Genomic DNA, 27781 nt, shown 5'->3' on the forward strand with positions numbered 1-27781 from the left:
CTGATGGGCTCCTTTCGCCCAGGGAAAGGGACCACGACAGCTCCTAAGGGGCCGGGAGGCAGAGGGGCCCGAGAAACTGCATCATCCAGCTGAGCCAACAGCCCGTGCCTTCACTTTTATTACAACCAGAAGCTCCCCTTGCACTCAAGCCACTTGTGTGCCAAAGGGAAAATTTCCAACATTCTTCAGATAGTGGGACCAGCCCCACAAGTCTTCCATGCAGAAGTTCAAGTCCCGTGCCAGCCGCTTTACGAGCAGGTAGGTGCCACCCAGTCCTGCTGCCCCCATGACAAACAGCCCTCGATTAATTATCTGCAAGTGCCAAAGAGAAACCCCGGCATCATCAGAGGCTTGCTCCTACCCTGCGGCACCAAGTGAAGTCTTCACGCCTGGCAAGATCCCACCACCAAAGCTCCCCCGCTGCAGCTGACCAGTGCTGGCACGCAGGATGTGGAGCTCACGAGGCTTGTGGCATGGGGAGGACGGGAACCACCACCGACCAACCTTTTTCTGCCATCTCCAGCGCTGAAGAGCCTCATGGTAGCGAATTCTGGTGAAGGTCACCTGGGAGGGTTGCAGGAGCACGTCACCACCTCAAAGCCAGCCAGGAGGAGCTCATGGTGGCTCAGGAAGTGGGGACCAAGGTGCTGGCCTTACCATGGTGTACAGCGGAACGATGGTGGAAGGCATGAGGGTGTGGAGGAAGTTGTCTACTTGCTTCCGGAAAATGAACCACGTTGAATTCACGTGCTCACGCATCTGCAACAGAGCAACCATCACCCCTTTGCAGAGCTTCTTGGCAGGGCTCCGCTGCGTTTTGCTAGCTCTCCTGCTGCCTGTCCTGGGGGTCACAGAATCACAGAATCACAGAATAGTAGGGGTTGGAAGGGACCTCTGTGGGTCATCTAGTCCAACCCCCCTGCCAAAGCAGGGTCACCTACAGCAGGCTGCACAGGACCTTGTCCAGGCGGGTCTTGAATATCTCCAGAGAAGGAGACTCCACAACCTCCCTGGGCAGCCTGTTCCAGTGCTCCGTCACCCTCAGAGGGAAGAAGTTCTTCCTCATCTTCAGCTGGAACTTCCTGTGCCTCAGTTTGTGCCCATTGCCCCTTGTCCTGTCACTGGGCACCACTGGAAAGAGCTTGGCCCCATCCTCCTGACACCCACCCTACAGATATTTGTAGGCATTTATAAGGTCCCCTCGCAGCCTTCTCTTCTTCAGGATGAACAAGCCCAGCTCCCTCAACCTCTCCTCGTAGGGGAGATGCTCCAGTCCCCTCACCATCCTTGTAGCCCTCCGCTGGACTCTCTCCAGCAGCTCTTCATCTTTCTTGAACTGGGGAGCCCAGAACTGGACACAGTACTCCAGATGAGGCCTCACCAGGGCAGTGTAGAGGGGAAGGAGAACCTCCCTCGTCCTGCTGGCCACACTCTTCTTGATGCACCCCAGGATCCCATTGGCTTTCTTGGCAGCCAGGGCACACTGCTGGCTCATGGTTAACCTGTCGTCCACTAGGACACCCAGGTCCCTCTCCGCAGAGCTGCTCTCCAGCAGGTCCACCCCAAGCCTGTACTGGTGCATGAGGTTGTTCCTCCCCAGGTGCAGGACCCTGCACTTGCCCTTGTTGAACCTCATCAGGTTCCTCTCTGCCCAGCTTTCCAGCCTATCCAGGTCACGCTGAATGGCAGCACAGCCTTCTGGTGTATCTACCACACCTCCCAGTTTGGTGTCATCAGCTGAGCCGAGCTGAACCTCCCCAGCCCCAGGGGCATTCCCAAGGAGCTTTTAAGCTAAAGTCTGCCAGGGTGAGAGCCCAACCAGAGCCTTTGCAGAGCCCCTGTCTGCTGTGTGCATCCTACGGGGGTGCCGCTGTGTGCACGGCCCACATGACCACAAGTCCATGTGCAGCTCGCCTACCTCTACATAGTTGTACATGGCTAAATCCGAGATCGCGTGGTCATCTGGCACCCTCAGCCTGGAGAACTCGGGGAGGCAGGCACCTGGGATAAGAGAGTGGCAGCTCCCAGGCAGCTCCCCAGCAGGGCATCCAGCCACCTTCAGCTGCAGAGAGATCCTCCTCTGCTCTTGCTCTTCCCCAGCCACCTCACTCACCAAGGTCATTGTGGAACTGGTCCATTAATTCATCAAAGACCAAACAATCCTCAAAGCCCTGGGAAGAAAATTAGAGGGTAAACAGGCAGAAGGAACCACGTGCTCACTAGAAATATTCTCATGGATCCTTAGCTAGTGTAGCGGTTCACACGTGCAGGGTCCCACTGACCACAGCTTCAGAGCAGGATTCTTACTCCAGACCACTCTGCCAGGGGTCTCGCAGAGAAATCCAGGATGTTGCCTTTATGGGCAGCCTGAGGCTGCCCGGCTGGATCGCCCTCCCACGCAGCCCTCTGCCCCATGGAAAAGCAGCACCACCCTGTCCCATCTCCTCCAGGTGCCTGAGGGAAGTTCAACACAATGCAGATGCCATCAGCCCGTGAGAGAGACAGGCCAGCCCATGAGCTCTATGGAACTACACGCTAAAACCAGGCATTTCTGGGTGAAAAGAGTGGAGGCCCGACCAACACGGCCCCGTGACTTACTGCATTCATGCCCTGTCCGTAGAAGGGCACAACAGCATGCGCAGCATCTCCCATCAGCACGCACCGGGAAGCAAGGTGGTAGGAGGAGCACTTCACAGATATCATGGCCTGGGCTGGCAGCAAAAAGTAATCGCGCTTCAGCTCTCGCCTTCAGGCAAAACAACAGATACTTCACTTGTAGGACCACGAGAGACAAGAAGAGCAAGTCATGCCACGTCCAAGCTCAGGAAGCCAGGGCCACGGGCACTGTCAGTGTTAAGATGCAAAACCCAAGCCTGTTCACTGGGATATTTGTGCAAGGAAAAACATGGAGACCAGAAAACCTGTTTCATTAACTTCCCCCTAGGGACCAAATACATTGTCTGCAGGTCTTAAGCTCAGCACACAACCAGACCGTGAGTAAAAGCGCCATTGACATCTCAGTCCTCTTACCATGAGCAGTGGTGGATGGCAGTCACTGTAGGAAGGATATACTAGAGGATATCTGAGCTTCTAAGTTCATACAAATTCCTGTGATACAGCCTCCTTAAGGGAAGGAAAATCGTCTAACACAGCTGAGACCCTTCCTATCAGCCCAAAAAGCCCAGAACAGATAACTACGTTGCAAAGCAGAAGCATTAATAGCGTGGGCTGGAGCTCCCACTGGGAGCTTCCCTCTTTGCGAGAAAAGGAGGACGCGCTGAAAAGAGTCAAAGCCGTGAGGACGTGTTGTGGAAAGGCTGGCCTTGGTCCCCACTGCCACCAGGGTCCCCAGGTGGAGTGGGATGCTCCGGCCTCGTGCTGCTGCCCTTGTACTGTTTGCCCAGCAGCGAGAGGGTCCCTGCTGAGAGCTGCCTGCTCCCGTATCTCACAGCCCTGGCACTCGTTTTAGCCATATGATTGATCAGTGACAGCCTTTGTTTAGTCAGCACAGTGGTCTGGTGTTTTTTTTTTTTTGCCAAGCCCAGCTTTTCTCAGTCTGTTAGCTAAAATCTCAACATTTGTGCAACTCAGCTATCTGAACAGCAGGACTACCTGCGTGCTGCCGGTTTCAGCGTGCAACCCTTACCTTTGCTCTAGTGGAGTCGCTGCTCGCCCACCTCTAACATCAAAAACCCTTGGCCTATGAACAGCTGATCCATCCGCTGAGTTCAACACCTCTGACAGGGTGTCAAACCTTGGCCGGTTCTCTCCCCCCTCCTTCAGACCTACAGGCCATGGGGATTCACCCCAGCAGCGCTCACAACCCCTTCAGCCAGCTTCAGCAGAGCCTCCATCGCCAGGACCCCGAGGCTGGGTTGGGGATGCATCCCCGGGCTTGGTGGCACCACGTTGATGAGCGAGAAGGGCAGGTGGGAACACTTACTCTCCGATGAGGGGGATGGCATCTGGGAAGTAGGTCTGGAAAAAACCCAGCACTTGCTCGCCCGTCGTGAGCTTCTCGAATTCCTCGAAGGGCATGAAGAGCGTGCAGGTGAAGGATTTGTCCTGCCGGCCGGGGAGGAAGGTCAGAAAGAAGCCCAGAGGCCATAGAGAGCACCTGGAGCAGCAGCTCAGTGCCCAGCCTGTCACCTGGCAATGACAGTGAGCCGCACCGTTTCTCATGGTGGGCTTGCACATGCTGGGGGCAGGCAGGGGGGAGGTAGAAATGGGCAGTGTGTGGTCTGCCAGCAAGGGCCCAGCACACTGCCCTGGCACTGCCATACCTGGTTTAGAACATCCAGCTGCAGGGAGCTGGTTTTTGGGGGGCTCGGATGTTTGTGCAGAAAGAAGCAGCACAGGTGAGGCAGGGCCAGTGCTTGGGGTCCTGCCCTGCACACCGCCACGCAGTGGGATGCCTGGCACAGGCTGGGGGTCCCTCCTGGCACCTCATCAGCCCTCTTAGCCCCTGCCACATGCCTGCCACTACAGCCAGTTCATCCCCACAAGCTCCATCCCATCCCCCAAGGGAGCATGGCTTTGGGTTATCACCATGTTGGGCAGTGCAATCATCATGAAGGTGTTTCTCGGCCAGATATGGAGGTAGTTTGGTTCCATGGCAAACTGAAAGAGAAAGAAAATTGTCTTGTGTCCCTGCGCCGCTCAGCTTGCCCAGCCCAGCCTCTGGTTCCCCTCCGCAGCAGCAGACCTGTTCCCATCCTGTGCACCATGAGAAGACACAGTGATCACAGGGCCCCTTTCTGGTACCTGGTGCTTCAGGAAGACACAGAGCAAGAGCAAGCAGAAAGGGTAGGAAAGATGGGCAAAAATCTGCTGGTTTGTAGTCCCTGGTGTCCTCACAGACACATTCCCGTATCCCTGGGACATCTCAGAGCTAGAGTTAGCCCCACCGCTCTGGGGCAGGCTCTCTAGGATTTTTGCAGCCAGGTACCAAGACAATGGCCCCACCACTGGAAGAGGAAGAGATGCCTACCTTCTCCTAGGAAAGTTTTAATCTCTTGGCTGACCCCCAAGTGAGAGATCAGTTTCTCTAGAACTGCTGCAGCAGAGCAACCATAAGAGGGGAGCGGGGTGTCCCATCTGCAAAGGTGCTAGGAGTCCCCAGGACAGGCACACTTACATCTCCATCCTTGGGAGGGATGGTCAGCTCCATATAGCCATGAGGAATGTACTCTTGACTGTAGTTAAAGCGTGTTTGCCTCATGAACTGCTTTCTGACTGTTGAGAAGGCTCCATCGCATCCCACGATGAGATCGTAGGTGACTTCCAATGACTGTTGGTCAGATCTGAAAGCAAGAGAGTCCCTTGGACCAATCCTGCTGTAACTCCAGGCCAGTTCAGCACCGCTGGGCACAGTGGATCTGCTTTATGCAAAAAGCCAGCATCACCTCCAGCGTTATTAATCTTCTAGGGTGAGGGAAGATCGGCTGTCACTGACTGGGAAGCTCAGGATTAGGAGAAGTAATTATCCTGTAGGTTATCAGAAGCCTAACTCTGCCAGACCTACCCAAGAACGCAACAGGCACTGTTGGGATAATGGTGGTATTTGGTAGAGCCTGCGTCCCCAGGTGGATGGGGGCATGACCAGAACTTAACAGAACTCTGAAATAAGGTCGTTAGCTGCCCTTCCTGACGAGCAATCTGTCCCTGAAAACCGTCACTACGGAGGCTGGCACGTGTATTCCCTGCACAGGTCAGCAAGCGTGTGCCCAGCCTCCTGCCAGGCTGCTGGGGGGTTAGTGAGTTGCTGAGATTCTTTTCAGCCTCCCCATGAACCCTGCGTTGATGTCTCTCCTTCCCAAAGCTGACACCCACTCAGGAACAACCACTCAGTTTCAAACTGAGGTTGCCCAATTGTTTGAGGTTTAATGAATGATTAAGCAGAGCCTAACCGAAGGCAGCAGCTGATCCCAGGCTTGCACAGGGATTACCTTTTTATGGTTAATGTCCCCGACTCTGCGTTGCACCCCAGGAGCTTGTGTCCAAAGTACAGCTTAGCGTTGGAGTACCTCTCAGCAGCTGTGAAAAGGAATGACAACTAAATGTGGAGGCTTGTATTGCAACCCCAAAAACATTTCCAAGGGATCCCTAAATTATAGGGATATTTGCCATTACAGCAAATAAGATTGCTGTGTTGGGTGATGGCCGGCAGGCAGGCCACGCTAGGGCTGCCTTTGGTCAACTCTGGTGAAAGATGTTTAAAAAGTGCAAGGAATCGTACCAAGACTTCTTTCTTTGCCTCAGTAACATGAGTCATTGATCTGTTTCCACCATCACTACATTGTTTTTCAAGGTGGGATGTGGGAGTCAGTGGGAAATTTGGGAAAATTTGGCCTGGCCTGATTACGCGCTTTGCCACAGTGCTCTAATTTCTATTTGTCTCTGTACAGTCAGGGGTCATGGAGGATGCCACGAACTGTGGCAAGGCCAAGGAGGTATCTCTGGCTTTGGCTGGTGAAGTTCTGGCAGCAGATACTGGTGCCGGGAGCCGGGGAGCTGAGGCAGCTCCCACTCGAGGGCAAATGCAGCAGAGCTGCTCCTCAGGGGTTTCTGCACACACAGAAAGGGCTTGGGGGGAGTTGCTTTAATATCCTTTTGCATCAGACAAATAGCAGGGAAACAGCACAGATCTTCTTAAAAAAACCCATCTAGTTCACGTTTCCACTTTCTGAGAGCCAGGTTACACCGAACTCACGGGCAAAGAGAGCCTGGGGCCCAAAGTCTCCTGTTCATGGGGCAAACCCTAAATCCTTGGTGAATGGGGTGTAAAAGTGTTTGCGACCAGCCCTGGCAACCTACCTGTCAGCAGCTCTCTGTTTAAGTTTGCTCTGTCCACAGAGAGGATGTACTGCAAGGCAAAGAAGCACGGAGTTCAGGAGGCGTTGCTGAAGGATGCTCTGCGCGGCCGGACAAGAATCGCCGCCCCCTCCAAAGAGCCCTGCCGAACCCGGGGCGGGGGTGTCACGCAATCCCCCTCCCGCTCACAGCATCCTTCCTAAGAGCGTGAGCCCCAGGCTGCCCACCACACAGCGCTACAAACGCTAGCAAAGACCCCTCGCACTCTGCGAAGCATCTCTGGGCGGCAGCACGAGCCCCGTACCTGGTTCTTCTTCCCGTAAGGGATAGAGTACTTCTTCCCCGAAGGCGTGTGTATCCTCCTCGCCCGCATGGGAATGCCTTTGGACACAATCTGAAGAGGAAGGCAAGGAAACCCAGCCTTCTGGCCAAAACTGAGCTCCTGAGGGGCAGGGCACAAGATGCCGAGCGCCATTCCCCCCGCGCACTGCACCCCGGGCAGAATGGGATGCTCTCGGCTCATACATTTCCGCGTGGCTACCCAGGTTACTGGGGAAAATTTTACAGGGCTGTCAACACCAAGTCACTACATTTTACTGAGATCACTCCACTCCTTCTCACAAAAATGAGTGCACAAATATTTTTTGGTAGAAGGGACATGAAAAGCCACACGGTGCTGGGCAGGGGAGGGGATGACAACCAAATTACGTCTCGGTGCTGGCATATGACTTGTCAAAGCCTGGGCTCCTCCTCTGCAGGGAGACACTGGCCGGGAGATGCCACCACTGCCAACCACTGGATGTTAAACGGCAGTGAGAACCCTGCAGAGGAGTGCTGGGCTCTGAGGCCACCGTGCTGTGCAGAAGTCGGTGTGCATGAATTTCAGGCGTCAGCCCAAAGCTCAAGGTTTTGTGGGAAAATACAAATCTGGGCACATCAGTGGGGAAAACAGCCAGGCTGCTGGCATGCAGGGGGAGAGGTCTACCTGCACGCTCACAGAAGTGGAGCTGCTGCTGCAGTGGCCTCTGCATGCTTGGGGAGCGGAAAAGAGCCCGTCCATCACCAGGTGAAGTCAACAGCGTTTTAACCACAGAGACCCCACCACCGACAGAAGCTGCCAGGGTACCTGCTCTTCCATCCCCACGGCTTGGAGGGCTTGGCGTCCTCTGTGGGACAGGGCCAGGTTAATGCTTCTGCCACGGGCAAAGCTGGCCACCCGGATATCTGCGTGGAAAGAGCAGTTGGTTACGGGGACGCCGATACCACAGCTTGGTGTGGGCATCATCTCCCCAGATCCCTGCATCTTCCTGAATCCCTGCAGGCGGGGCAGTGGGGGAGTCCCCGTCCCCCCCTGGTTCTGCGAGCAGACAGGGCAGGTATCAGAGGGCACGTTCCGCTCTCGGGAAGGCGGCTGAGCAGCTTCAAGGGCTGCTTCCTCCATGCCTCCTCCTGCCTGGAAGAAGCAGCTGCAGCCAAATGCTGCAAAGGGAATGCCAGACTGTGCTAGCTTCCCGCAATGCCGGAGGGCACGTCATCACTGCGGGCTGTTTCCCCTTTAAGCAGAGAGAGCTGAGTGATGAATGCCTGGCAGCTTCTGCTGAGACCCACAGGCTGACTCTTTTCAGGACACTGGCAGGTCACCTTCTCCATCGCTGTTCAGATAGAAATGTCTCGGCACTGGCCTGCTCCTCCTCTAAATGGCCTCACGAAGGCTTCCCCGTCTGACTGACCAGTGCGCTTAGCAGAGCCTCATCCCAACAGCTTCCAAGGTTTCATCTCAGCAGAAGAAATGGGCCAAAAACCAGAGGAAAGTGGTAAAATCCTTCCAACTCAGCAGGGAAGTAAGAGAAACCAGATGCTTTTTGAACCTGTGAAACTTCTAGTATATGCAACATCCAGCAAAGAGTTTAACAGTTAATCCATGGCAAAAAGCCATTTGCTCTTGCTCTGAGCCTGCTGGCATTGCTTGGGGCTGGCTGCTGTGACCCCCGTTTCTGCAGCGGGGACCCAGAGCCAAGCAGCAGAACCGCCCTTCCCAACATCTGCCCAAGAGGGAAGAGACCACATGTCAGGCAGGGCTTCTCCTCCCCTTCACACCTGAGTTGAGTTTCACCTTCCATGGTGTCATTCTCATCTGTCACTTGGCTTACCGTCTCTGCCCAGGTTTTATTTGTCCTTCAGCTGATAGACAGAATCATAGAATCACAGAATGTTTGGGTTTGGAAGGGACCTCTGTGGGTCATCCCTCTCCGCCGAGCTGCCCGCCAGCAGGTCAGCCCCAGCCTATACTGGTGCATGGGGTTGTTCCTCCCCAGGTGCAGGACCCTGCACTTGCCCTTGTTGATCTTCATCAGGTTCCTCCCCACGCAACTCTCCAGCCTGTCCAGGTCTTGCTGGATGGCAGCACAGCCTTCCGGTGTATCCACCACTCCTCCCAGTTTTGTGTCATCAGCAAACTTGCTGAGAGTATGCTCTGTCCCTTCATCCAGGACATCGATGAATAAGCGGAACAAGACTGGGCCCAGGACTGAGCCCTGGGGAACCCCACTAGCTACAGGCCTCCGACTAGACTCAGCGCTGCTGATCACGACCCTCTGAGCTCTGCCATTCAGCCAGGTCTCAATCCACCTCGCTGACCACTCATCCAGACCACACTTCCTGAGGGGCTCACACAGCGAGCTCACACAGGTCTTTTGCTTCTTCCAGAACTATCAGTAAAGGGACAGAAACATATTAATAAAGAAATGATGGTCAGGTTGAACTTACCTTCTCTGGCTTCATAAACATCAACATGGAAACCTCGTCTAGCAAAGAAACAGGCATTTAGTGCACCCACCTACAAGAGAAGGATCAGGAGTGGTGGATGAAGCATTTCACTAGTAGCTGCATCAGAGATCACTGCTGAGTTGCATCAAGGGAAAGCAGCAGTTGGGGGATACAGCTCAGCATATACAGGAAGACCCTTTGACCAAGCACCTTAGAGGACTTCATCCTAGAGAGAAGTCCTCTGGCACTGCTGATGTACCTGCAGAGCCTCCAAGACAAAAGTCACCCATTGAAACTCATGGTACAAAGTCATACCAAGTTCAGGGCTTGTTTACACGCAGTGATTAATCGCAGCAGGGCTAACCCCTCCAGCCAGAGACAGCAGGAGCTGGTACAGGTAAGCTCCCTGCTCCTCTAAACTGTGTTTATGTCCCTCAATAGAATTCAAGGCAGTGCAGCATTCCCTTGGGAGCACATGGAGGGAAGCTAGACCTGTGCAATAGCAAGATGTTACCTGAAAGAGGACAGCACACGTATGTCCTGCTTGTTATTTAGCTGGATGGCTGTCTTTTTCCTGTTTAATTTCCATCATGAATCACTGTCAGCACTACAGACTCTCATGTCATCACTCTTTTCCAAGGCAACGGCCAAAAAGTCAAAAGAGATTTAGGTGCTGCGATGCTCCATGCCGTCCTTTAGATTCCGATGCATTGCCTCTCTGGGATATCTCAGCAGCAAAGCTTTCCCTCAAGGGAAAGAGCCGTTCTCCTCCCACAAAGTCCTTGCTGCTCAAACGAGCCTCGCTACCTCCCACAGTTGGAGCTCAAGCGACTCCTCCATAACACCCCGTCATGTGAAGGGGGAATGATTTTAAGAAAAATATTCACCCCGCATCCAAGCAATGCTTTTACAGCCCCAGCTCCCCAGCAAATGCAATCACAGAGCAGCCAGATCACGTTTCCTACCAGGCCACCGCCGACCACGGCGACTCTTTTCCCCCGTGGGTCACTGGGCTCCATCGCTGGGGCAGCCCCCAGGTCTCAGGTTCTTACTGCTGCGTCCCGGCTCCCTGTCCTGCCGGCGGGGAGGAGAGGGGGAAGGACATGGGTGGCTGAGTCACACCAAGGTTCTTCTCCCCTGGCTCGTGTTAAAGTTTAACTCCCAGCCCAGAGACTGTTGGGGAGTCAGCCTGACACTGAGCCTTAGGTGAAGAGATACAAATGTGGCGTTGGTCAGCTTTATTAGAAAGCCTCTTTTAAAAATGGTAAAGCAATTCTGCAGCCTTCAAGGACCTCCTGATGAAACACGCACAGAGCAGGAGAACCTGGAGCTGCCGGGATTTTGCTGGTGCTTCGCTGGGCTGTGACTGCAGAGGCACAGGTGGGACGATGCGGAGTAACCCCTGGAGCTTCTCAGATACTCTCCTGAGGGTGGGACGTCAACCACGCTGCTTGCCCAGGGGCCTGATCCCATCTGCGAGGACATCTTTCACCCGAGGAAGCTGTGCGTGGATCCAGCATTTTGGGGTGTGATGCAGAGCAGAGGGTCCATGTCTAACCTGCAGAAGCTTTGCAGGACTCGGATGAGGCTGTGAGGAGACACCTCTGCATGCACCATTACACACGCCCATCCTTGGGAGGAAGCGCTCTGCTGAGCCAACGCTGCACACGGTAAACTTTTCATAGCAAGGAGCCAATTACAGCCTACGCACAATAATTAAACAGCAGACAGTGAAAACGCATACATTAACATACACCAACTGCCATTGATTGCTAAACCTGCAATGCACAGCCCAAACCAGCAGATCTGTCTCAAAGGAGCAAGACCAAACATCTGCACAAGCACAGCACCATCCTCCATTGCATGTCCAGGTTCCTGGCCGGCTGCTCCCGAGGGGATGGGGAGCAAGCACCACACCACAGTCCCAACCCACAGTACCATGTAAGAAGAAGACCAACAGGACCCACAGGCACCCCCAGGCCCAAGCTTAAATGGGGCTGCTGGCCTTGGGGAGGGCAGGGTTCCCAGGTGGGGCTGGTTGGGGCTGTTGAAGGCTGCGAGTGCCCATTGGCCCTGGCTCTGCCACGGAAGATCCTCCACTGGGTTCCTCTGATTTACTGCCCGGTGGATTGACCCACACTATCTGACTGACACACACGCAGAGCAAAGAAAACAAAGCAGAGAGGGCAAAGAGCAAGGTAAGTTTTGCATAGTAGATAAATTATTCATTAATTGTTTTCAGAGCACAGAGAGCACACCATTAGTTTCCAGCAGTGACGGTTGTTATTTGGAAATATCGCTCACAGCACCCTTTGCATGCTCGCACGGTAGACTTTGCAGATTACTCCACCACCCTGACTGTCTGTGCCCAGCACGGTATCTTTTCTTCTGGGTTCATGCCAAATAAAATTTAGGTCACTGGGTGATCTTCATCAAACTCACACACAAACTGCATCAGACAAAACCAATGTAAAGATGTTCTCCACCTCAAAAACAGGAGAAGGTGGGGAGGCGTTGAGAAAGTGCTACTAACTCATGGTTTATTTTTCTGTATTAAACGTAACCAGGCTGCTGAGACATGAAGAAGTATCGCTTGGTTAAAACTCTGAGCTAGCCTTCCAAGGAGTCCTAAATGAAAACAAAAACAACCGGATAACGTGGGCTCGGATTAAAGCCTGCTCCCTGAAAATTAGTAGGAAAAGTAAAGAAGGGAAAGGTGCTTGATTTATGTTTCTGAAGAAAAAGACATGCCAATATCCAAGGAAGAAACTCAGGATTTTATTATTATTTTAAAATCAAGACTAAACCCGGAATATATAGAATCATAGAATGGTTTGGGTTGGAAGGGACCTTAAAGATTGTCTGGTTCCAACCCCCCTGCCATGAGCAGGGACATCTTCCACCAGACCAGGTTGCTCAGAGCTCCATCCAACCTGGCCTTGAACACTGCCAGGGAGCGGGCAGCCGCAGCTTCTCTGGGCAACCTATACAAGGGAAAGGCTGAGAACTAATGAAACAAATATCCACAATTCCAGGCTGCTTAAATCACCCTCCAATAGCTCTTTGAGAAGAAAACCATGGGTAGCTTTGTAAAATGTGAGATCTGGGGGGGACTGAGAGCCCTCCTGGGGCAGAAGACGTGGGCTGCAGTTAGCTGGGGCTACGCGCCGCACATCGACGTTCCAACCTGACGACCGCAGGAGCAGATTTCTTTCTGCTCTTCTCCGCTGAGAATTATTTATCTGCATAGTGCGTAAAGCCACCTCGCACGGGTAGGGCAGAGAGCGGGTCTCCAGGAGCATCCAGCGCCAGGGTTTTGCTCTGCTGTGCAGATAGCTTGCATCTGGGTCGTCCCTGCTCAGCTTTACATCCCTGGAGAGGCAGTTACTGTAGGACGAGTACATCTGTGAGGGAGTACAACCAAAAACGCTGAGGGAGGAGCACTTCAGGCTGATGAAGTTTGGTGACTCGACCCTCATTCAGGCATGCTGGGCTAGTCTGCCTTGTCCTCCCCAGGCGGGCAGCAGCCCCCTTCACAAGGGGCATTCCCTTGGTGTGCAAAGGAGGGGGGACTCTTAGCCCTGGAGCTGGGTCATACGCGTTCGAAAGGACTCAGGTGACACTGGTGTTAAGGTGTTAAGCTTATTTCATGCCCAGGGGCTTCTGTGGGCTGCCAGGCCTGCAAGACACTTTGGAATGGGTTTTCTTGATGCTGTGAAGAGATGGGGAGAAAAAAAAAGTGGTGATTGCTTGTGGCTTGTCTGGGCTTAGAAGATGAGAGGAAACCACAGAGCCAGCAGAAACGGGTGAGCAGACCACAGGCACACAGTACGTTTGTGCTGAACATCTGCAGTCTGTCTCCCGCTCGCTTCTTGTACCAACGGCGTGCAGTCATACAGACGTCAGGCTGTCAATCAGACAGATCATGTAGGAACTCTTCACATGCAGGTTGACCTCAGCAACGTTGCGGTCCGCTTGCAGAGGAACCTGTCCTGTCAGTGCGTGGGCCACCTGCAGCAAGAAATATGGCTTTATTGCGTTTGGCAACAGCAGCTGCAGAAGGACAGTGTAGATGTGTCGGATCTCACAATTCGTGGTGGCAGGTAGCTGAAGAAGAGGAAGGAGACAGCATAAAAGCCGTGACAAGGTCTTCCTTTGCCGATTTCTGCAAACAGCTAATTGCACCGACTCTGGAAGGAGCCAAGAGGTCTTTACCAACACAGATTACAAACCCATGTCAAAATGAGAGAGATAGAAATGTTTATCCCTCATAATCCCATTAGGTAAAAAATCTGTTCAGGAATTCAAATCCTGCGCTAAAGAGGGCCACAGAGATAGCCGTGCCAGCAGGTCACCCAGCCTGAGGTTGCAGCTGCCTCCATCCTCTCCTCCTGTTCACCAAGGCTTTGAAAGAGCCATAGCACAGAAATAAAAGCTGTGTTCTGACTGACGCAGCAGTGAGTCCCATCCCAAAGTCCCCAGCTTCCCCCTCACACTCTAGCAATGTGCATTTCTTCACCAGCCTTGGCATGCAAGAGCTTTCTCGCACCGCGGCTTCCATGCCTGCTTCCTTCCTATCCCCTCCTGATGTACTGGGCAAGACCGCTGCTCTCTCATGGCTCGGACCCTCTCCTGAGGCCTCTCCGGCCACTGCAAGCACAGGCTTATCCCAAAGGCTCAGCTTTATTTCTGAATACTCCCTCCCTCTGTATCGTTTTTCTTAGCAAGTTTGGTGGGGTTTTTCCCAGGAATTTCTGATTAGCAAATGTCTCAGCAGTGTTTTAAGAATAAAAATCCTACCAGGAACCTTAGGCTGAATGTAAAACACGTGCAGCCCTTATTTAGCGGGTGCCTGCTGGGTTCACAGGGAGACCCAGAACCGAGGGTGACAGCCACTGCGGAGCTGCACGGCGGCTCTGTGTGGCAGGGACACAGCCCGGTATCATCTGTAGACCTTGTCTGATCGGCACGTTTATTCCACAGTAAGCAAGGGTTAATTACTCAAGGTATAAGATTGAGTGTATCAAATCATCACTTAACCCTCATGCATCCCATTGCTGTGTTAAAGACAACATGCAGGACTGGCCATAGCGAAGAATCACGAAGGTGTGGGATGGTCTGGTCGACCTTGCTACCCGCCCTGTGCAGGAAGGAAGGGCGAAACCTTTACGCCGTGGCTGCCGGTTTACTTACGTAGGCAGGGCCGGGAGCGCGCTGCCGGTCCAGCGATGTGCCGTGGGTGCGGACGGGAAGCCGTCATGGGGCACCGGCAGCACCCCTGCGGGAGGGTAGTGGTGGTGGTGGTGGACCGCAGATGGCCAGGGCCTGTCTGCTTTCACAGCCCGGGGAGCAGCGAACTGCAGGTCCTTGTTGGAGAGAGAGAAAGGGCAATCTGTGAGATCTGTGCCCTCACGGGAAGGGTCCCTGGCTGGGGTGGGGGGCTGGGTTCCCCCTCCGCCACCCCTTGGTGGAGGAAGTTCTTCAGCATCTCTCCAGAGTTGGGTTTGGCAGGCTTCAACATAGAAGGTCCAGCAAACACTTGGTGATTTCAGATTTCTCCCGATATTCAGAGGCACTCAGACCCCGCTCCCTCCAATTTATCCCATTGGTCTACGTCAGGGAATCACGCGGTGACACGATGGCCTGGGGAGGAAGGTGGGGACCGGGGGGATGCGTGCTCTTCCTCTGCCACCTTCCCTTAGACGCGGGATCCTACGCAGCAAGCTGCAGATGAGTCTGCTGGCTCTCCCAGCACCACCGCCTGCCCTGGACATCTCCCTCGGGGCAAGGGGGAAAGAGTAGTCAAAATCAGAAGCTGCAAACTTTAAGGAAAATAGGAAAGGACTTCCGTCCGAGGCAGCGCTCGGCGCAGCTCTGACGCGAGGAAGAGCCGGCGCTGCCCACCATTTCCATGGTGAGAAGAGCTGGGACGGCGGCTGACGAAAGCAGTGGGTGCCCCAACACGGCTTCCCAGGGTGGGATGGGCAATGGAGGGGAATTCTGTTTCCTACCCCACCGTTACGCCTGGGGCTCCGGGGCTTTTAAGCCGTACGTTGCTTTTGCGAACGACACGTAGGAAAGGTGTGAGTGAGCTGGGCAAGGGCTGCAGCAGTGTGGGAGTTCCTTTCTCAGCACCTGACAACTTTAACATCCGGGAAAGAGAAAACAAATCTTTCTTACAGCACAGGGAAAAGATGCAGCCTAAAAATGGAGGTGTAGGAAAAGTGCAGGGAAAGTTTTTGCAACATTGGGACATCCCTTTCTCCCCAAAGATCAACTGTCCTTGCTTCTTAGGTAATAAATATTACAGAGTAGACACTGGAAATACACTTTTCCAAAGCATTTAAGAATGCTAAGGAGCTATATCACCTTGTTAAAAATAGCTTAGGAATTGGTCATCTAAAAATATGTTCAAAATCACCTAGCTCTTATCAGGCACTGGACACATTTTGCAAAAATCCCTATAGGGATCTGCACACCAAAATACCTTTCAGATCCGTCCTTTCAGAGCTCGGTAGCCCTTGATTTTCGGTGGGACTAGAGCAGCGGGCTCCAAGTACGACCACAAAACCTGTGCTTCAGCTCCAGCCTGTTTGAAACCGCCAGGTGAAACTTTACCAGGCGCAGGGTTTGGAACACAAAAACTGCCCCGCTGTTTGCAGCAACAGTGTGGATGTCTTCACGCACAGTCTGTTAGCGGGTCGACTGCACAGGCCAGATCATTTTCAGAGCTGGACTGGATCCAGTCTGTGCTGGCAGAGAAGACGCTCTTCCACCGGGTCGTGTCACGACGCCCATCACAGTAAAGCGGCAGGCTGTGCTCTGCTCAGTAACAGGCTTCTGGGGCGGTGGGTTTGAAGATGTGCACAGCTGTTAAACGTCCCAGACATTTCTGCACGTTTTGTCCAGGCCCTACACCCTCCCCAGGAGATGAACCGTTGCCCCGTGCGAGCAAGGATGCCCTTCAGAGCCCGGTGTCGTTACCTGCTGTGCCTGCTGCAGCGGGGCAGAGCCGGCTCCCGCGGGCTGTGCAAACACCAGGGGTGGCAGAGCCTTCAACATCATGTTCTGCATGATGATCTGGTGCATCTGGGCGTTCTGCATCAGCATCATCTCTACCATATCTGGGAAGAGGGCACCCCAGGGAAGAAAGCAAGAGCTTTATCAGCAGAGGCATCTCGGTAAGAATTGCCCTCCAGCACACAGACTGGTCACTGCAACCAAGACAAAGCAGCTGAAAGGGACACGTGAAGAATATTAACATTATGTTCCCAGGCAGTGCAGAATTAATGTCTATGAATAAGGCTGTCCAGACCAGCTCTCCTGTTTCTCCTCCTTTCTATGAGAAAGCTGTTCTTGAGCATCTTCTGTGTGTTGGTCTCCCTGTGAGCCCACCCCTCTGGCTGTGCCAACTGGTGGGCTGGAGCAGGGCTGAGCGCTGGAGCTCTCTCGCTTACTCCAGCGTGGACCCACTCATCACAACGCTCTCCACTGCTTTGGCTCAAGAGCATCGCTTTCTGTGTGAGGTTTCCTCAACTTTACGTGATATTGCAGTGCCACCTTGAGAGCCCACTGCATGTGCTTCAAATCCAGTTACCATGATCTCCGGGTGCCAGTCACAAAGGACCTGTGCAGTGGAACCAATTCGCTTGGGGGGGAAGGAAGGGGGGAGAGGGAGGAAAAAAGAAGGAAAAAAAAATCAAGGCAACACTCCTTTTTTTTTTTTTTTTAAACCGGTCATACCAAAAGTAATTTACACGAATCAGCTTCAGAAAAGTCATGTATGAATTGGGACTATTTTGTTTACGAAAATAAACTCTGACTCAAAACCTCAGACGCTGAGGTGAAGAAAGAGCTGAGAAATGAAGCAGTTTCACGACTGATGGATTTCTCTGTGGGATGAAGAAAACTGTGGCTGAAGGTTGAGCCAGGGGAGTCATCCCGGGTTTTTGTTCGTGTATTGTTTCACAGTAGCATCCACCTATGTTTAGAAACAAATTCTTTTTATTGGCATTGCGCTATATTTGGAACGGCGCTCTCAGCTGTTCTGTCTTGTTCCCAGACAGGGGACGTAATAACAGCCTGTATTGTTCTGAGGAGGCTGAACAGCAGGTTAAGAGGGAACAAAAGAATAAAATCAGATTTTAGAAGCCTGTTTGGTAATTTTGGAATCATCTGTGCGCATGGGTTTGACCTTGTCAATATTACTCAGTGCCATGGGTTGAGCTGTTTTGCTTTCCAAAGCTTCCCCGGCAGCTCAGCCTGGCTTTGCCAAGTTTGCAGCCTCTTTTTATTTTTATCAATAAGGGTTTGCCTGGAAGCCTCTCCGAAATGGCATCTAGTCCATTTACGGAGTGCGATTTCCACAACTTCGGCAGCGGTCGTGAAACAGCGCGTCACTAACCAGCTTGGACACTGTCCCATGCCCCCTTCCACCCGCCGCGGCACCTCACCTGCCCTCTCCGAGCTGGCTGCTAGACCGGGGGTACCTCACCTTCTTTAATGCTCCCGGAGCGGGGGGCTGCAAAAGGCTGGGGAGGGGGGATCTGCGTGATCAAGGGGGGCGGCTGAGGTAGCTGCTGGATGATGGTGGCAGGCTGAGGTGGCATCTGGAAAAGAAAGGGAAATGGAGAAGGCGGGGTTGGTTTTGGCCAGCTCCCTCATCTTTGGGGGGGCAGAGCAGTGGGTATCATCTGCCCGGACTTGAGTAAGGCTTTGGACATTGTCTTCCATGAGATTCTCGTGGAGAAGCTGTTGAGGTTGTGGGCTGCGTGAGGAGGTAGCGATGTGCATCGGAAAGCGGCTGAACAGCCAGGCCAGAGCGTGGGCATTCCTCCCGCTCCTCTTGCTACCTCGCTCCTATGGTAAACCATTCACACTCTGAATTTTGTGCCTTGCTTGTGAGATGATTTCCCTTAGATCTTGCCTAGGGCAGTAAGGGTCGGGTACAACAGCAAGAGGCATATCTTCCCTTTCGGTGGGATGAGCGTTTCCACACAGCCCCCAGGTCCCTCCACCTGCGGTCGCTGTCTCAAACTGGCACAGCACTAGCAGAAGGGAGCACTTTCCTGGGAGACAGGATCCTTACCGCCTGCTGGATAATCCTTGGTGGCTCTGCCTGGGGAGCTGGGAAAGGTATCTGGTAGACGTGCGGGGCGGCAGCTCTGGGGCTGTGACAGTGTCCTCCAGCCGGTGCAGGGGGCTGTGAAAGCTCTTCCAGAAGGTGCTGCTCCTGAAAAGTCAAGCATCTTCTTAAAGGAAACCTGGTCACAGAAAGGCAGACAGTGCTGTTACGCTCTCTGGACTAAACGGGAATATCCCTCGGGAGCCCGCAGCAGGGTGCAGCCTTGCTCGCCGAGACAGGGCTGCAGAAGTCCCCAGCGCTGCTGGGTCTGACGGGAGGACCACAAGCAGCTGCTGCATGAAGGGAAGCACTCACCCTGTGCAGAACTATAAAGAAAGTTTTTCTTCCCACGTATCTCAAAGCCACACAGTTTTCAGTGCAAGCAAAAAGGAATGGGGAAAAAAAGTGAAGAACAAACAAGTCTGCTGTTTCTGTCCGCAGAGAGGGCTCTTACCCTAAGCTCCTGCAGGAGGTCTCTCCTTCGCCTTAGGGCACTTCGGAGCATGTCCTCACGGCTGTTCCCTGGTGGAGGAGAAGTCCATTATCTTCTCAAAGGATGACAAAGACAGAGCTATTATAGCACCTGCATTGTGAGATTAATTCTGGAAAAGTTGTTACAAGATAACTTGACTCCTTCCACTAAAGGCTTTAGGCTACTTTTCACGTCAAGTCCGCAGCAGATAATGACTTTATGCCACATGCAGACACAGCTGTTCAGCAGCTCTACAAAGGCAACACCCCTTCGCTGAAAATAAACTTTTCAGGTTGCTCCCTAAAGCCCCCTTTTACTCCCCTGCCTTAGAAACTCATTTCAGCATGAAATTTCCTAGACATACTCTGTACATGCAAAGGATGATTGTGCAAAGGGTAAAAAAAGTTCGTTGTGACCTATCAAAACCAACTCAGTTTTGAATGTCAACCTTTCATAGAATCGTAGAATCATAGAATCACAGAATGGTTTGGGATGGGAGGGACCTTGTAGATTAGCTGCTTCCAACCCCCCTGCCATGCACAGGGACATCTTCCACCAGACCAGGTTGCTCAGAGCTCCATCCAGCCTGGCCTTGAACACTTCCAGGGAGGGGGCAGCCTGGAAGTGTTTCCTTTCTGTTTCCTTTTTTGTTCTAAATCAGCCTCCTTTCCAGTTCTTCCCACATGCAGCTGATTTTGAAGTCGCTTGAAATGAAAACAAGAGACAAGGTTTTTAGATACATTGGAGGACTGCCCTGCATCTGCTCTGAAAAGCATCACGTTGTATTTGGAAACCATAAGTTGTTAAAGGGTTTTTTAATTTTTGGCCACAGCATTGAAGGTTTCCAACTATTTGTGCATCAACTCAACAGGTACAAGCCCAGAGTACAATCTAGAAATATTTCTGATCTTCTATTGGTAGGCTTTAATCCATAGATAATATAATTATAACCACAGTATGTGCCGTGCAAGGAAATGAATGCTCCGCACGTAGCACGCGTAGCTTCCGTGGGAGTATTGTGTAAAGGAACACACTACTTGTAGGTGAAACCTCATAGCAGTCTTCGAAAGGGTTTGGTAAAGACACAGGATGTGATTGCACATGCGTGGTTTCCTGGTGAGATGGTTGCCCAGCTCTTATCAATGCAGCCCTCAAGACCAACCCCTTCAGTATAATGGTTTGTTTCATAAGCTGAGTCAGAGTTTTTTCACACTGGAAACCATGTTCTGGTCTGCACAAGGCTGCATTGGTCAGCTTCAAAGGCACAAAGCAGCATCAGAAATGGAGCGTTACTCCTGCCTGGATCCCTTGGAGACACAGAGCGGTCGTAAGAGCTCCTTTTCAGGATCACTGAAGCTGAGCATACAGCTGGGCTGCAAGAGGGGCTCGCTCGTGGGTACGGGAGCTAGGATCACCAGCCGTTTGCTCCAGCTGAACCAGCACCCACAGCTGAGAGGCTGCAGAGGACACCTGGGCAGGAGGTCATTCTTATGTCAGTGCTCAGCTGGCCGATCATTTCCCTTCATCAAAACAAAAAGTTGAAGGAATTCAAAATGTGGATAGCTGCACAGGATAGCGAGCCAGTTCTACTTGCACCAAGGCCGCTAAGATTTGCCGGCTCGGCTAGGACCGAGACCAGTATACAGGGTGATGTTACTGCACAAGCTTCACTGGAACCTGCATTTTTGCAACTTCCAGTCCCCAGGGCTGCGTACAGATTTAGCTAAGCGGACTAAGCTGGGGCAGCACTGACTCAAGCTCAGAGCCTCCCTCCTGCCCCCCAGACAAGGTGCCTGTCACAGAAGTCAAGACAGAGCAAGTTCTGACTACCCAAATGCCCAAGCACTGAGCACACAGCTTTTAGGGAGGGGATGTGATCATCCAGTGCAACCTGCTGAGAAACTCATGCCTGAGAACATCACTAAGCCCTTTCCACATTATGTCCATAATTAGAACAAATGCTTCTCTTTTACTTGCAGCTGGGAGAGGTGACTCCATCTTCTCTAGGTTCTCCTGTTCATTTTCTAGTCTCTGTCGGCAGAATCACAACAAGAACTGGTTATGAGTCAGGCAGCAAAGCTCACAATTTCTAACCCTACCTTACAGGCACAGGTTTAGGATGGAGGAAACAAAGCAGAAGTGGAAACAAGCAGTGCTTCTTAACTGCTAAATGACAGCTAGTGAGGTAAAAGAAAAGTCAGGCTTCCAACTGGCCAGGCTATCCCAGACCTGTAAATTGATAGCATGGTGAATCAGGAGACTTATACATCATTTATTTTGTAGGGCAAATCATATGAAGATCATATAGATCATATGCAAAACGTGATGCCAGACAGTTTTGGGTATTCAGAGCACTAATAGGCCTAAATGGCCCTGACCAGCCTCACCTGGGGCTTCCATCCACACCCGACACTCATGTACCCAAGAGTCCCTTTCATCTCAGCTCTGGGTCTTCAATTCCCACCTGAGCTAATCTGGATAAGCGTTGATCTGCAGTTCAACCACAGCCATGCCTGTGACTGGCCATGGAGCCTTTTAGCTTTGATCCCAACCTGCAGTCCCTTCCCAGGTTGGCCTTGGACCTACCTCATCATCACAAGCTTATCTGGTAGATTGGAACTTTTGGTTGAACCTGGCCACTGTCTCTGGCTCTGCCCTGCTTGCCTGGTGCCAGCCCCTACCCTGCTGGCTGTGTTATCGTGCTCAACTCCTTGCTCCTTGGGGAGCAGCTGGCCCTTGTTGCTCCCTAATACTCAGAAATTGGAGACCTTTCAGTTATGCACAGGCTCTTTGCTTGGTCCACTATGGCTCCATGCTGGTGGAAGCTTTGCCCTCAAATGGCTGCTGCATCTAAGAACAAAAGACTCCACCACGGAGACAGGTCAGATGTGACTTACAGCATTCACATTTCCAGGTAAATTGTTTTTCCTTCCAGACAACCCTAAGTGGCTTCTGCAGGACACTGAAGCAGAAGATCCACACTAGTGGATATCGGATGTGGTGAGGGTGGAGGAACAGGGCTGAGTGGGGAACTTGGGATGCATTTATGTGTGGAGTCACAACAAAGAGCTACTGGGATTCTGTGCAGCACTTCATGTGCTTCCAGCAAAGGTCTGCCTGTGTTTCACCAGGCAACTCATCTTATGTGAAAGTAAACCAAAAAGAGGGTATGAAATCGCCTTAAAACACTCTGACAGCCTCTTTACGCAAAATTTACTCCTAAACTTTGCCTGGCACAATTCAAACTGGTTTTGAGCTAACTGGTGACATCTCCCATAAGATGAAAGTCACTTTAGTTCTATTTTTAATTTACAGTATGTCCATGTAAACTTGTAGAATGTTCTCTAAGAAAGCGACAGTAGCACCACTGCACGTTGGTCTGCCTCTGCTTGCATGAAGAAAGGGGTTCTCAGCTGGCTGCAGATACCCTTTGAATCTCATTAGGAATATAATTATTTAAAACACAGTGTTAATGCTTAAACATGCGAGAGCAAAATGCAGGGCAAAGGTGACCGCTGCAGAGTTACTCCCTTACCTTTTCTAGGAGTTTGATTTTCAGTCGTGTCAGGTGATCCAGCACTGAAGGATCTGTCATCTTGGTAGTCTCCTGGAAGAGCAGGCAGGCAAAAAAAGGTTAAAAAGCTAAGCAAAGGCAGGTAGGTTTCCAGTGGTCATTTTTTCCCCTCCACGATCTTCATAGAAGAATAATTCCATTACAGAAAAAAATTACAAGATTATGAGCAATCGAGGGAAGAAGATAAAAGCTTCACTTTCTCTCCCAGGTGAAAATGAATACAGACGTTCGCCACAATGTCACAGGCACTGCTTTTCCTGCCATTTCTCTCCAGGCATTTTCACTCTGCAGGTTGCGATAGCCACAGCAGGGTAACTCGGCGTGAGTATTTGTCTGTTCTGAATGGTTGCTAGCCTCTCCCTGGCAGTGGCACCAAGCCTGGCCCTCTGTGTTGTTAGTATCTTTTAAGTAGCTCGGAGTTTCGTGCCTGTAACCTGGTTGCTAAGTTTGCAGTGTCAATCCACAGTATAAACAATTTGATCTCCAGGTGTAGAAGCTTATGCTCCTTTTGTTAAAAAAAAAAAAAAAATGCCAAGCACATTTGTGGACAAGAATAAAGAAGACAGAAGCCAATGGTTCTTTAACACAAGCCCAGTGCTAGGGGTCATCACATTGTGGTCTTGCTGTTTGCAATATTTATCCCATTATAAGGGGTCTGTATGCTTTTGGTATGGCCCTTCATGTGAGTTTTCATCACTAGATAGTAACTAAAACCTCAAAAAAATTAAGGAGCATAGCTGGAACTCATCCCCGAATGCATAAAAGAGTAGAGAGGCTATGGTGTGACACCCTTCTGCTTACCATCTCCCAAGTGACATGTAGGGAGCAACCCTCCCAGCAAAAAAAACCCCAGGGTGACATCCATAAAATCAACACCAAGGCACAAGAAAGAAGCCAGGTAATAGATACTCATTCTCAGGATCATATTTCAAGCTCAGTTCTGCTCCTTGGGCAGCAAAGTTACGATCCCATCCTCACTTCAACGCCGTAGAAGAGCGGTATCTGAGCCACCGCTGGCAGCTGAGCAGCCGATAGATGCTTGTAGGTAGCTGCGTGGGAGCAGCACGGGGTCACCTCCTCCAGCTGTGACCCACGCAGCGTGTGCACGACCCATCCTTAGGAACACACGGGCTGGGAGCTGCTGGAGAGGTTATAGCCACAGAGACGCGGGGATCCCAAAAATAGCTGTGCCGTGGCAGAGCTGGGGCTCAGCTTTCTGCGGCGGGGCTCGTCTGGGAATGCTGCGAGTGACACGGCGGAACGGGAAGCCCTCTCACCTGCCAGCAGTTTTCCTGAGAAACAGCTCTCTGTACACTTCTGTGCTTTAAAACCCCCAATAGATTTTTCTCTCGTTATCTCCAATACCTTTGATCCTTACATCCTTTGGGCAGCTGCAACAACCTTCGGCGAGGAGTTTACTAGTTGTCTTAAACTTAAGCATAAGCCTAGTTATGCAAGTAAACTGCATAAGTATAGTTTACTTCAGTGTTAGGCAGAAAAAAGGATTACTTTTAGACTGTTTTAAATCCAGATTCCTGAAAAGTTTCTTGGAATCTTCTCTTTTGTTATGTGAAATGTATATGCCCGTTCTTCACGTGCTTTTGCCATACCATTTGCGACTTCTATTCCTGTATTGTATTCCCATTCTGGTGTCTTTTTTTCTGAGCAAGAGAATCTATTTAATTCATCCTCAAACAGTAGGTTTTCCTTATCCGTCGATCTCATAACTTGGCTGGGAAGGTGCAATGCAAGAGCCCAACCGGGCTGCCCTCATCCCCCCCGTCTCAGCCCCGCAGAAGGTTCTGCATCAGCTGTACCTTCGATCACTGTGCGTCCGTATGGTCTCGCCTTCATCCTAGCTGCTTCTCTCCATGCCTTGCTAGTCCCTAAACCCTTTTGGTTTTGATGGGGCCTGCGGGCACCGACCGGGCAGCGACGTAGTGAAGCGAGCTGTGTTGGCGTCTCCAGACAACCACAGCAGCCACAAGCCCGCTCCTCGTCGTTGCTGGTGCTGCGGTAGCCTTTTTGACCGCTGATGAGCATATTGAGTTGAGGTTTTGCCATCAACCGGTTTAATAACGTGCACCCTAGAAGTTCAATTTCTAGAGTTTTCATTGCAATATGAATAGAGGGTTACAAGAAAGGGTGACAAAAAAATCCAGGTATAATAATTCCATTAAAAATACAGCGCCAGCGTCAAGCAACCGAGTCGACAATAGAGGAAAGGAAGAGAGAGAAACTTCTTGATGCGACAGGTATCCCAGCGAAAATCCAATACGCTAGGTAAAAAAATGCTTCCCAGCAAATCTGCTAAGGGAGCTTTCCTGTCCCACGCTTACGGATGCTCCGGTCCTGGTGGGATCTCTGCTCTGTGGACATCTTACAACCTGCTAGGTAACGACTCGCCAGGAATCTGCCAGCTGGACGCACGAGGATCCTGCCAAAGGGGATCTATAGTTGCGTTGAATCGCAAACTAGGGATCACCCGTGAACATGGTGATGCAAAAGAGCAATACCAGACGAATTTAATACTGCAAAAGATTAACAGGAGTGTTGTGTGCACCTCGCAGGAGATAATTATTCCGCTCTATTTAGCAGCGCTGAAGTCAGAGTTTGAATACTGTGCCTAATTTTAGAAGTGGTGGTTTAGGAGGGAAAGAAAGTCCAGAAAAAAAGATTAAAAAAGGTAGATTTACAAAATGTAAGTTCTGAGGAATGCTTTCAAGAACTGGCTTTGTTTAGTTAGTAAATGGGGGGTGAGGACAGGACAGGCTAGCAATCTTTAAATAAATGAAAGGTTACAATCAAGAACAGAGTGGGGATTTTTTTCTGTCTGAAAAGACCAGGCAAGAAGCAATTGCCATGGTGAAGGAGAGGAAAACAGGACAAAAACAGGAAAAAATTCTTAATTGTGCAGTAAGATAAATAATGGAGCAGCTATCTAGGAAAAAACTTTCACAGAAGCTGTTTAAAAACAACACAGGAAAACAACTGTGATGAACATTGTAGGGCTATTGGATCCCTTCTCAGATACAAGAATGGATGAGATAACCTGGTGAGGTCCACACCAGTGCTACATTTCTATGGTGTCTTTTATTGGTTATGATACTTTATGCCCTTCATTTTAATTACTATGATTTCTAAAACACAATATAAAAAGAACCAGACAGACACACTTGGAAATATCTGGAGACAATAAACTTTCACGCTCTGGTTCCCCAGGGAGCAGTCTTTATCATTTCAGTCTTAGACGAGTTTTTTTATTTGCTAAAAGACTAAAAAAGAAAACAGGCACACAAAAAAATCTCCAATGATTAAGTGTGTATAATTTCCTTCCAATCAGCTGTCTGCTTCTGCCAATCGTAGCATTGCAAATTAACAGCTGAGAGCTCTTGCTAGGCTGCTTGGCGGTTACAAGTATTGTAGAAACGTCCCATCCGCATTTGAAGATAAACGTGAATAAAAGGTATCTACAGTTTGGTTATTTCATGCCGCTGCCATGGAACGATGTGGAATGGTGGATTTTACTGTTGTTTCTGAAAACAGTGATCCCAGATTGTACCAAATTATACTTACCGTTAAGTCTTCTTACTCAGGATGGAGCACACTGTACTAATCATATACTATAGACTATTGTCTTCTTCTACGGCAAGGGCAAACCACGAGTCTCTGCAAACGCTGCTCATTTATTTACAGATAACATTGCAGCAGCACCCAGAGATCTCCGGAAGGTTCCGTCACCAGTCGGATCTTAGATCAGCAGCGTTACCGGAGGGCACGGAACCCGAGTTGGGGGGTACCCGATTTGCGGCGTTGCTGGTGCTAGCTGGTTGCCGGCTAGCTGTTGGGCTGCTGGAGACGGGTCCCTTTTCAAATATTTCCGCCTGAGTCCATTTAATTTGGATTATTAGCACTGGAAATCCTGGCTATGAGGATGATGAGGGGACTGGAGCATCTCTCCTACAAGGAGAGGCTGAGGGAGCTGGGCTTGTTCAGCCTGGAGAAGAGAAGGCTGCGAGGGGACCTAATATATGCTTACAAATATCTCAAGGGTGGGTGTCAGGAGGATGGGGCCAAGCTCTTTTCAGTGGTGCCCAGCGACAGGACAAGGGGCAATGGGCACAAACTGAAGCAGAGGAAGTTCCAGCTGAACATGAGGAAGAACTTCTTCCCTCTGAGGGTAACGGAGCCCTGGAACAGGCTGCCCAGGGAGGTTGTGGAGTCTCCTTCTCTGGAGATATTCAAGACCCGCCTGGACAAGGTCCTGTGCAGCCTGCTGTGGGTGACCCTGCTTCGGCAGGGGGTTGGACTGGGTGACCCACAGAGGTCCCTTCCAGCCCCTGCCATCCAGTGATTCTGACAGACAGGCAGGGAGATAAGAAATATAATGCATGAGTTGGCTGTTTAAAAAAAAAAAAGAAAGAATTGCCAACAAAGCAAAACCCCATTAAATCCAAACAAACATCACTTATTTATTTCACATTCTTAGCCGGAACAAGAAGTCAATGGAGTAATTTATTTTAAACCACTTTGTTTTTTAGGTAACGCATCCGGCTTGATAAAACCGCCGTTACAGCCGCCATGACACCTTATCGGTTCTCCATCACTTTCCCGCCGCACCCATCCACCTCCTCCCATTGGCTGTCTGCCGCCACTGGGCGGGGCCGATGCTGGCGGCCCGTTTGAAACCGACCATCCCGCGCAGCGCGGGCGGGGGACGGCGACGTGTGCCATTGGTGGCTGCTGCGGAGGGGCGGGCACTGGCGGGGGTGGGGGTACGGGGCTCGCTGCAGCTTGCGCTGTCTATCCCGAGAGTCAGTTAGCGAGAGTGGGCGGGGCTAGGCTCACAGATGCTCTCGGCATTGGCTGGTGAGCCTCCCGGGTAGGGTGATTCTCGCCAATTGCCGGAGAGCTTCCTCTTTTCCCCTGGCGGGTGGGCCTTCCCTGATCTGTTATTGGCCAGCGCTGGCTGCCGCCGCGTCGCGGTTGGCGGAGGAGCCGATGTGGGCGGGGAGAAGTCTCTGAGGCGGCC

At 51.5% G+C, this 27781-nt stretch overlaps 2 protein-coding genes across 3 annotated transcripts; both read right to left on the bottom strand.

Moving 5' to 3' along the window:
* Nucleotides 1–100: 100 nt before the first annotated feature.
* On the bottom strand, nt 101–10720 carry KMO (kynurenine 3-monooxygenase). Of its 2 annotated transcripts, none has more exons than XM_075430450.1 (15): nt 10545–10720; nt 9580–9649; nt 7940–8037; nt 7118–7255; nt 6817–6865; nt 5949–6036; nt 5138–5303; nt 4549–4620; nt 3944–4065; nt 2599–2746; nt 2114–2171; nt 1919–2001; nt 658–759; nt 505–564; nt 101–312 (listed from the first exon to the last, which is right to left on the bottom strand). In XM_075430450.1, the coding sequence occupies exons 1-15, from the start codon at nt 10596–10598 to the stop codon at nt 145–147; spliced, it is 1476 nt and encodes a 491-aa protein (XP_075286565.1). In that variant the 5' UTR covers nt 10599–10720; the 3' UTR covers nt 101–144. The 2 variants fall into 2 exon arrangements, with proteins under 2 accessions (XP_075286565.1, XP_009943162.2); XM_009944860.2 differs by having other exon boundaries at nt 7118–7207; nt 10545–10719.
* A 2815-nt stretch (nt 10721–13535) lies between these two features.
* On the bottom strand, nt 13536–22983 carry C9H21orf58 (chromosome 9 C21orf58 homolog). Its single transcript, XM_075430927.1, has 10 exons — nt 22906–22983; nt 22711–22782; nt 21149–21206; nt 20469–20474; nt 19158–19225; nt 18668–18811; nt 18074–18188; nt 16564–16703; nt 14773–14945; nt 13536–13590 (listed from the first exon to the last, which is right to left on the bottom strand). Exons 2-10 carry the CDS (start codon nt 22768–22770, stop codon nt 13575–13577), a joined length of 780 nt encoding a protein of 259 aa, XP_075287042.1. The 5' UTR covers nt 22771–22782; nt 22906–22983; the 3' UTR covers nt 13536–13574.
* Nucleotides 22984–27781: the final 4798 nt, after the last annotated feature.

Source organism: Opisthocomus hoazin, chromosome 9 (assembly GCF_030867145.1).
Source record: "Opisthocomus hoazin isolate bOpiHoa1 chromosome 9, bOpiHoa1.hap1, whole genome shotgun sequence".
Classification (NCBI taxonomy): Eukaryota; Metazoa; Chordata; class Aves; order Opisthocomiformes; family Opisthocomidae; genus Opisthocomus; species Opisthocomus hoazin.

What these genes read in the sequence shown, in the direction of transcription:
- C9H21orf58 (XM_075430927.1), bottom strand. Translation starts at nt 22,770, where the DNA reads ATGACAGATCCTTCAGTGCTGGATCACCTGACACGACTGAAAATCAAA. An exon ending in CAAGGATTATCCAGCAGGCG is followed by an intron (nt 18,189 to 18,667) that starts GTAAGGATCCTG and finishes TTTCTTTTCCAG; the next exon opens with ATGCCACCTCAGCCTGCCAC. An exon ending in CTCCGGGAGCATTAAAGAAG is followed by an intron (nt 16,704 to 18,073) that starts GTGAGGTACCCC and finishes CCCTCTTCCCAG; the next exon opens with ATATGGTAGAGATGATGCTG.
- KMO (XM_075430450.1), bottom strand. Translation starts at nt 10,598, where the DNA reads ATGGAGCCCAGTGACCCACGGGGGAAAAGAGTCGCCGTGGTCGGCGGT. An exon ending in TGTTTATGAAGCCAGAGAAG is followed by an intron (nt 8,038 to 9,579) that starts GTAAGTTCAACC and finishes CTTTCCACGCAG; the next exon opens with ATATCCGGGTGGCCAGCTTT. An exon ending in GCCATCCCCCTCATCGGAGA is followed by an intron (nt 2,747 to 3,943) that starts GTAAGTGTTCCC and finishes TTTTGCCTGAAG; the next exon opens with GCGAGAGCTGAAGCGCGATT.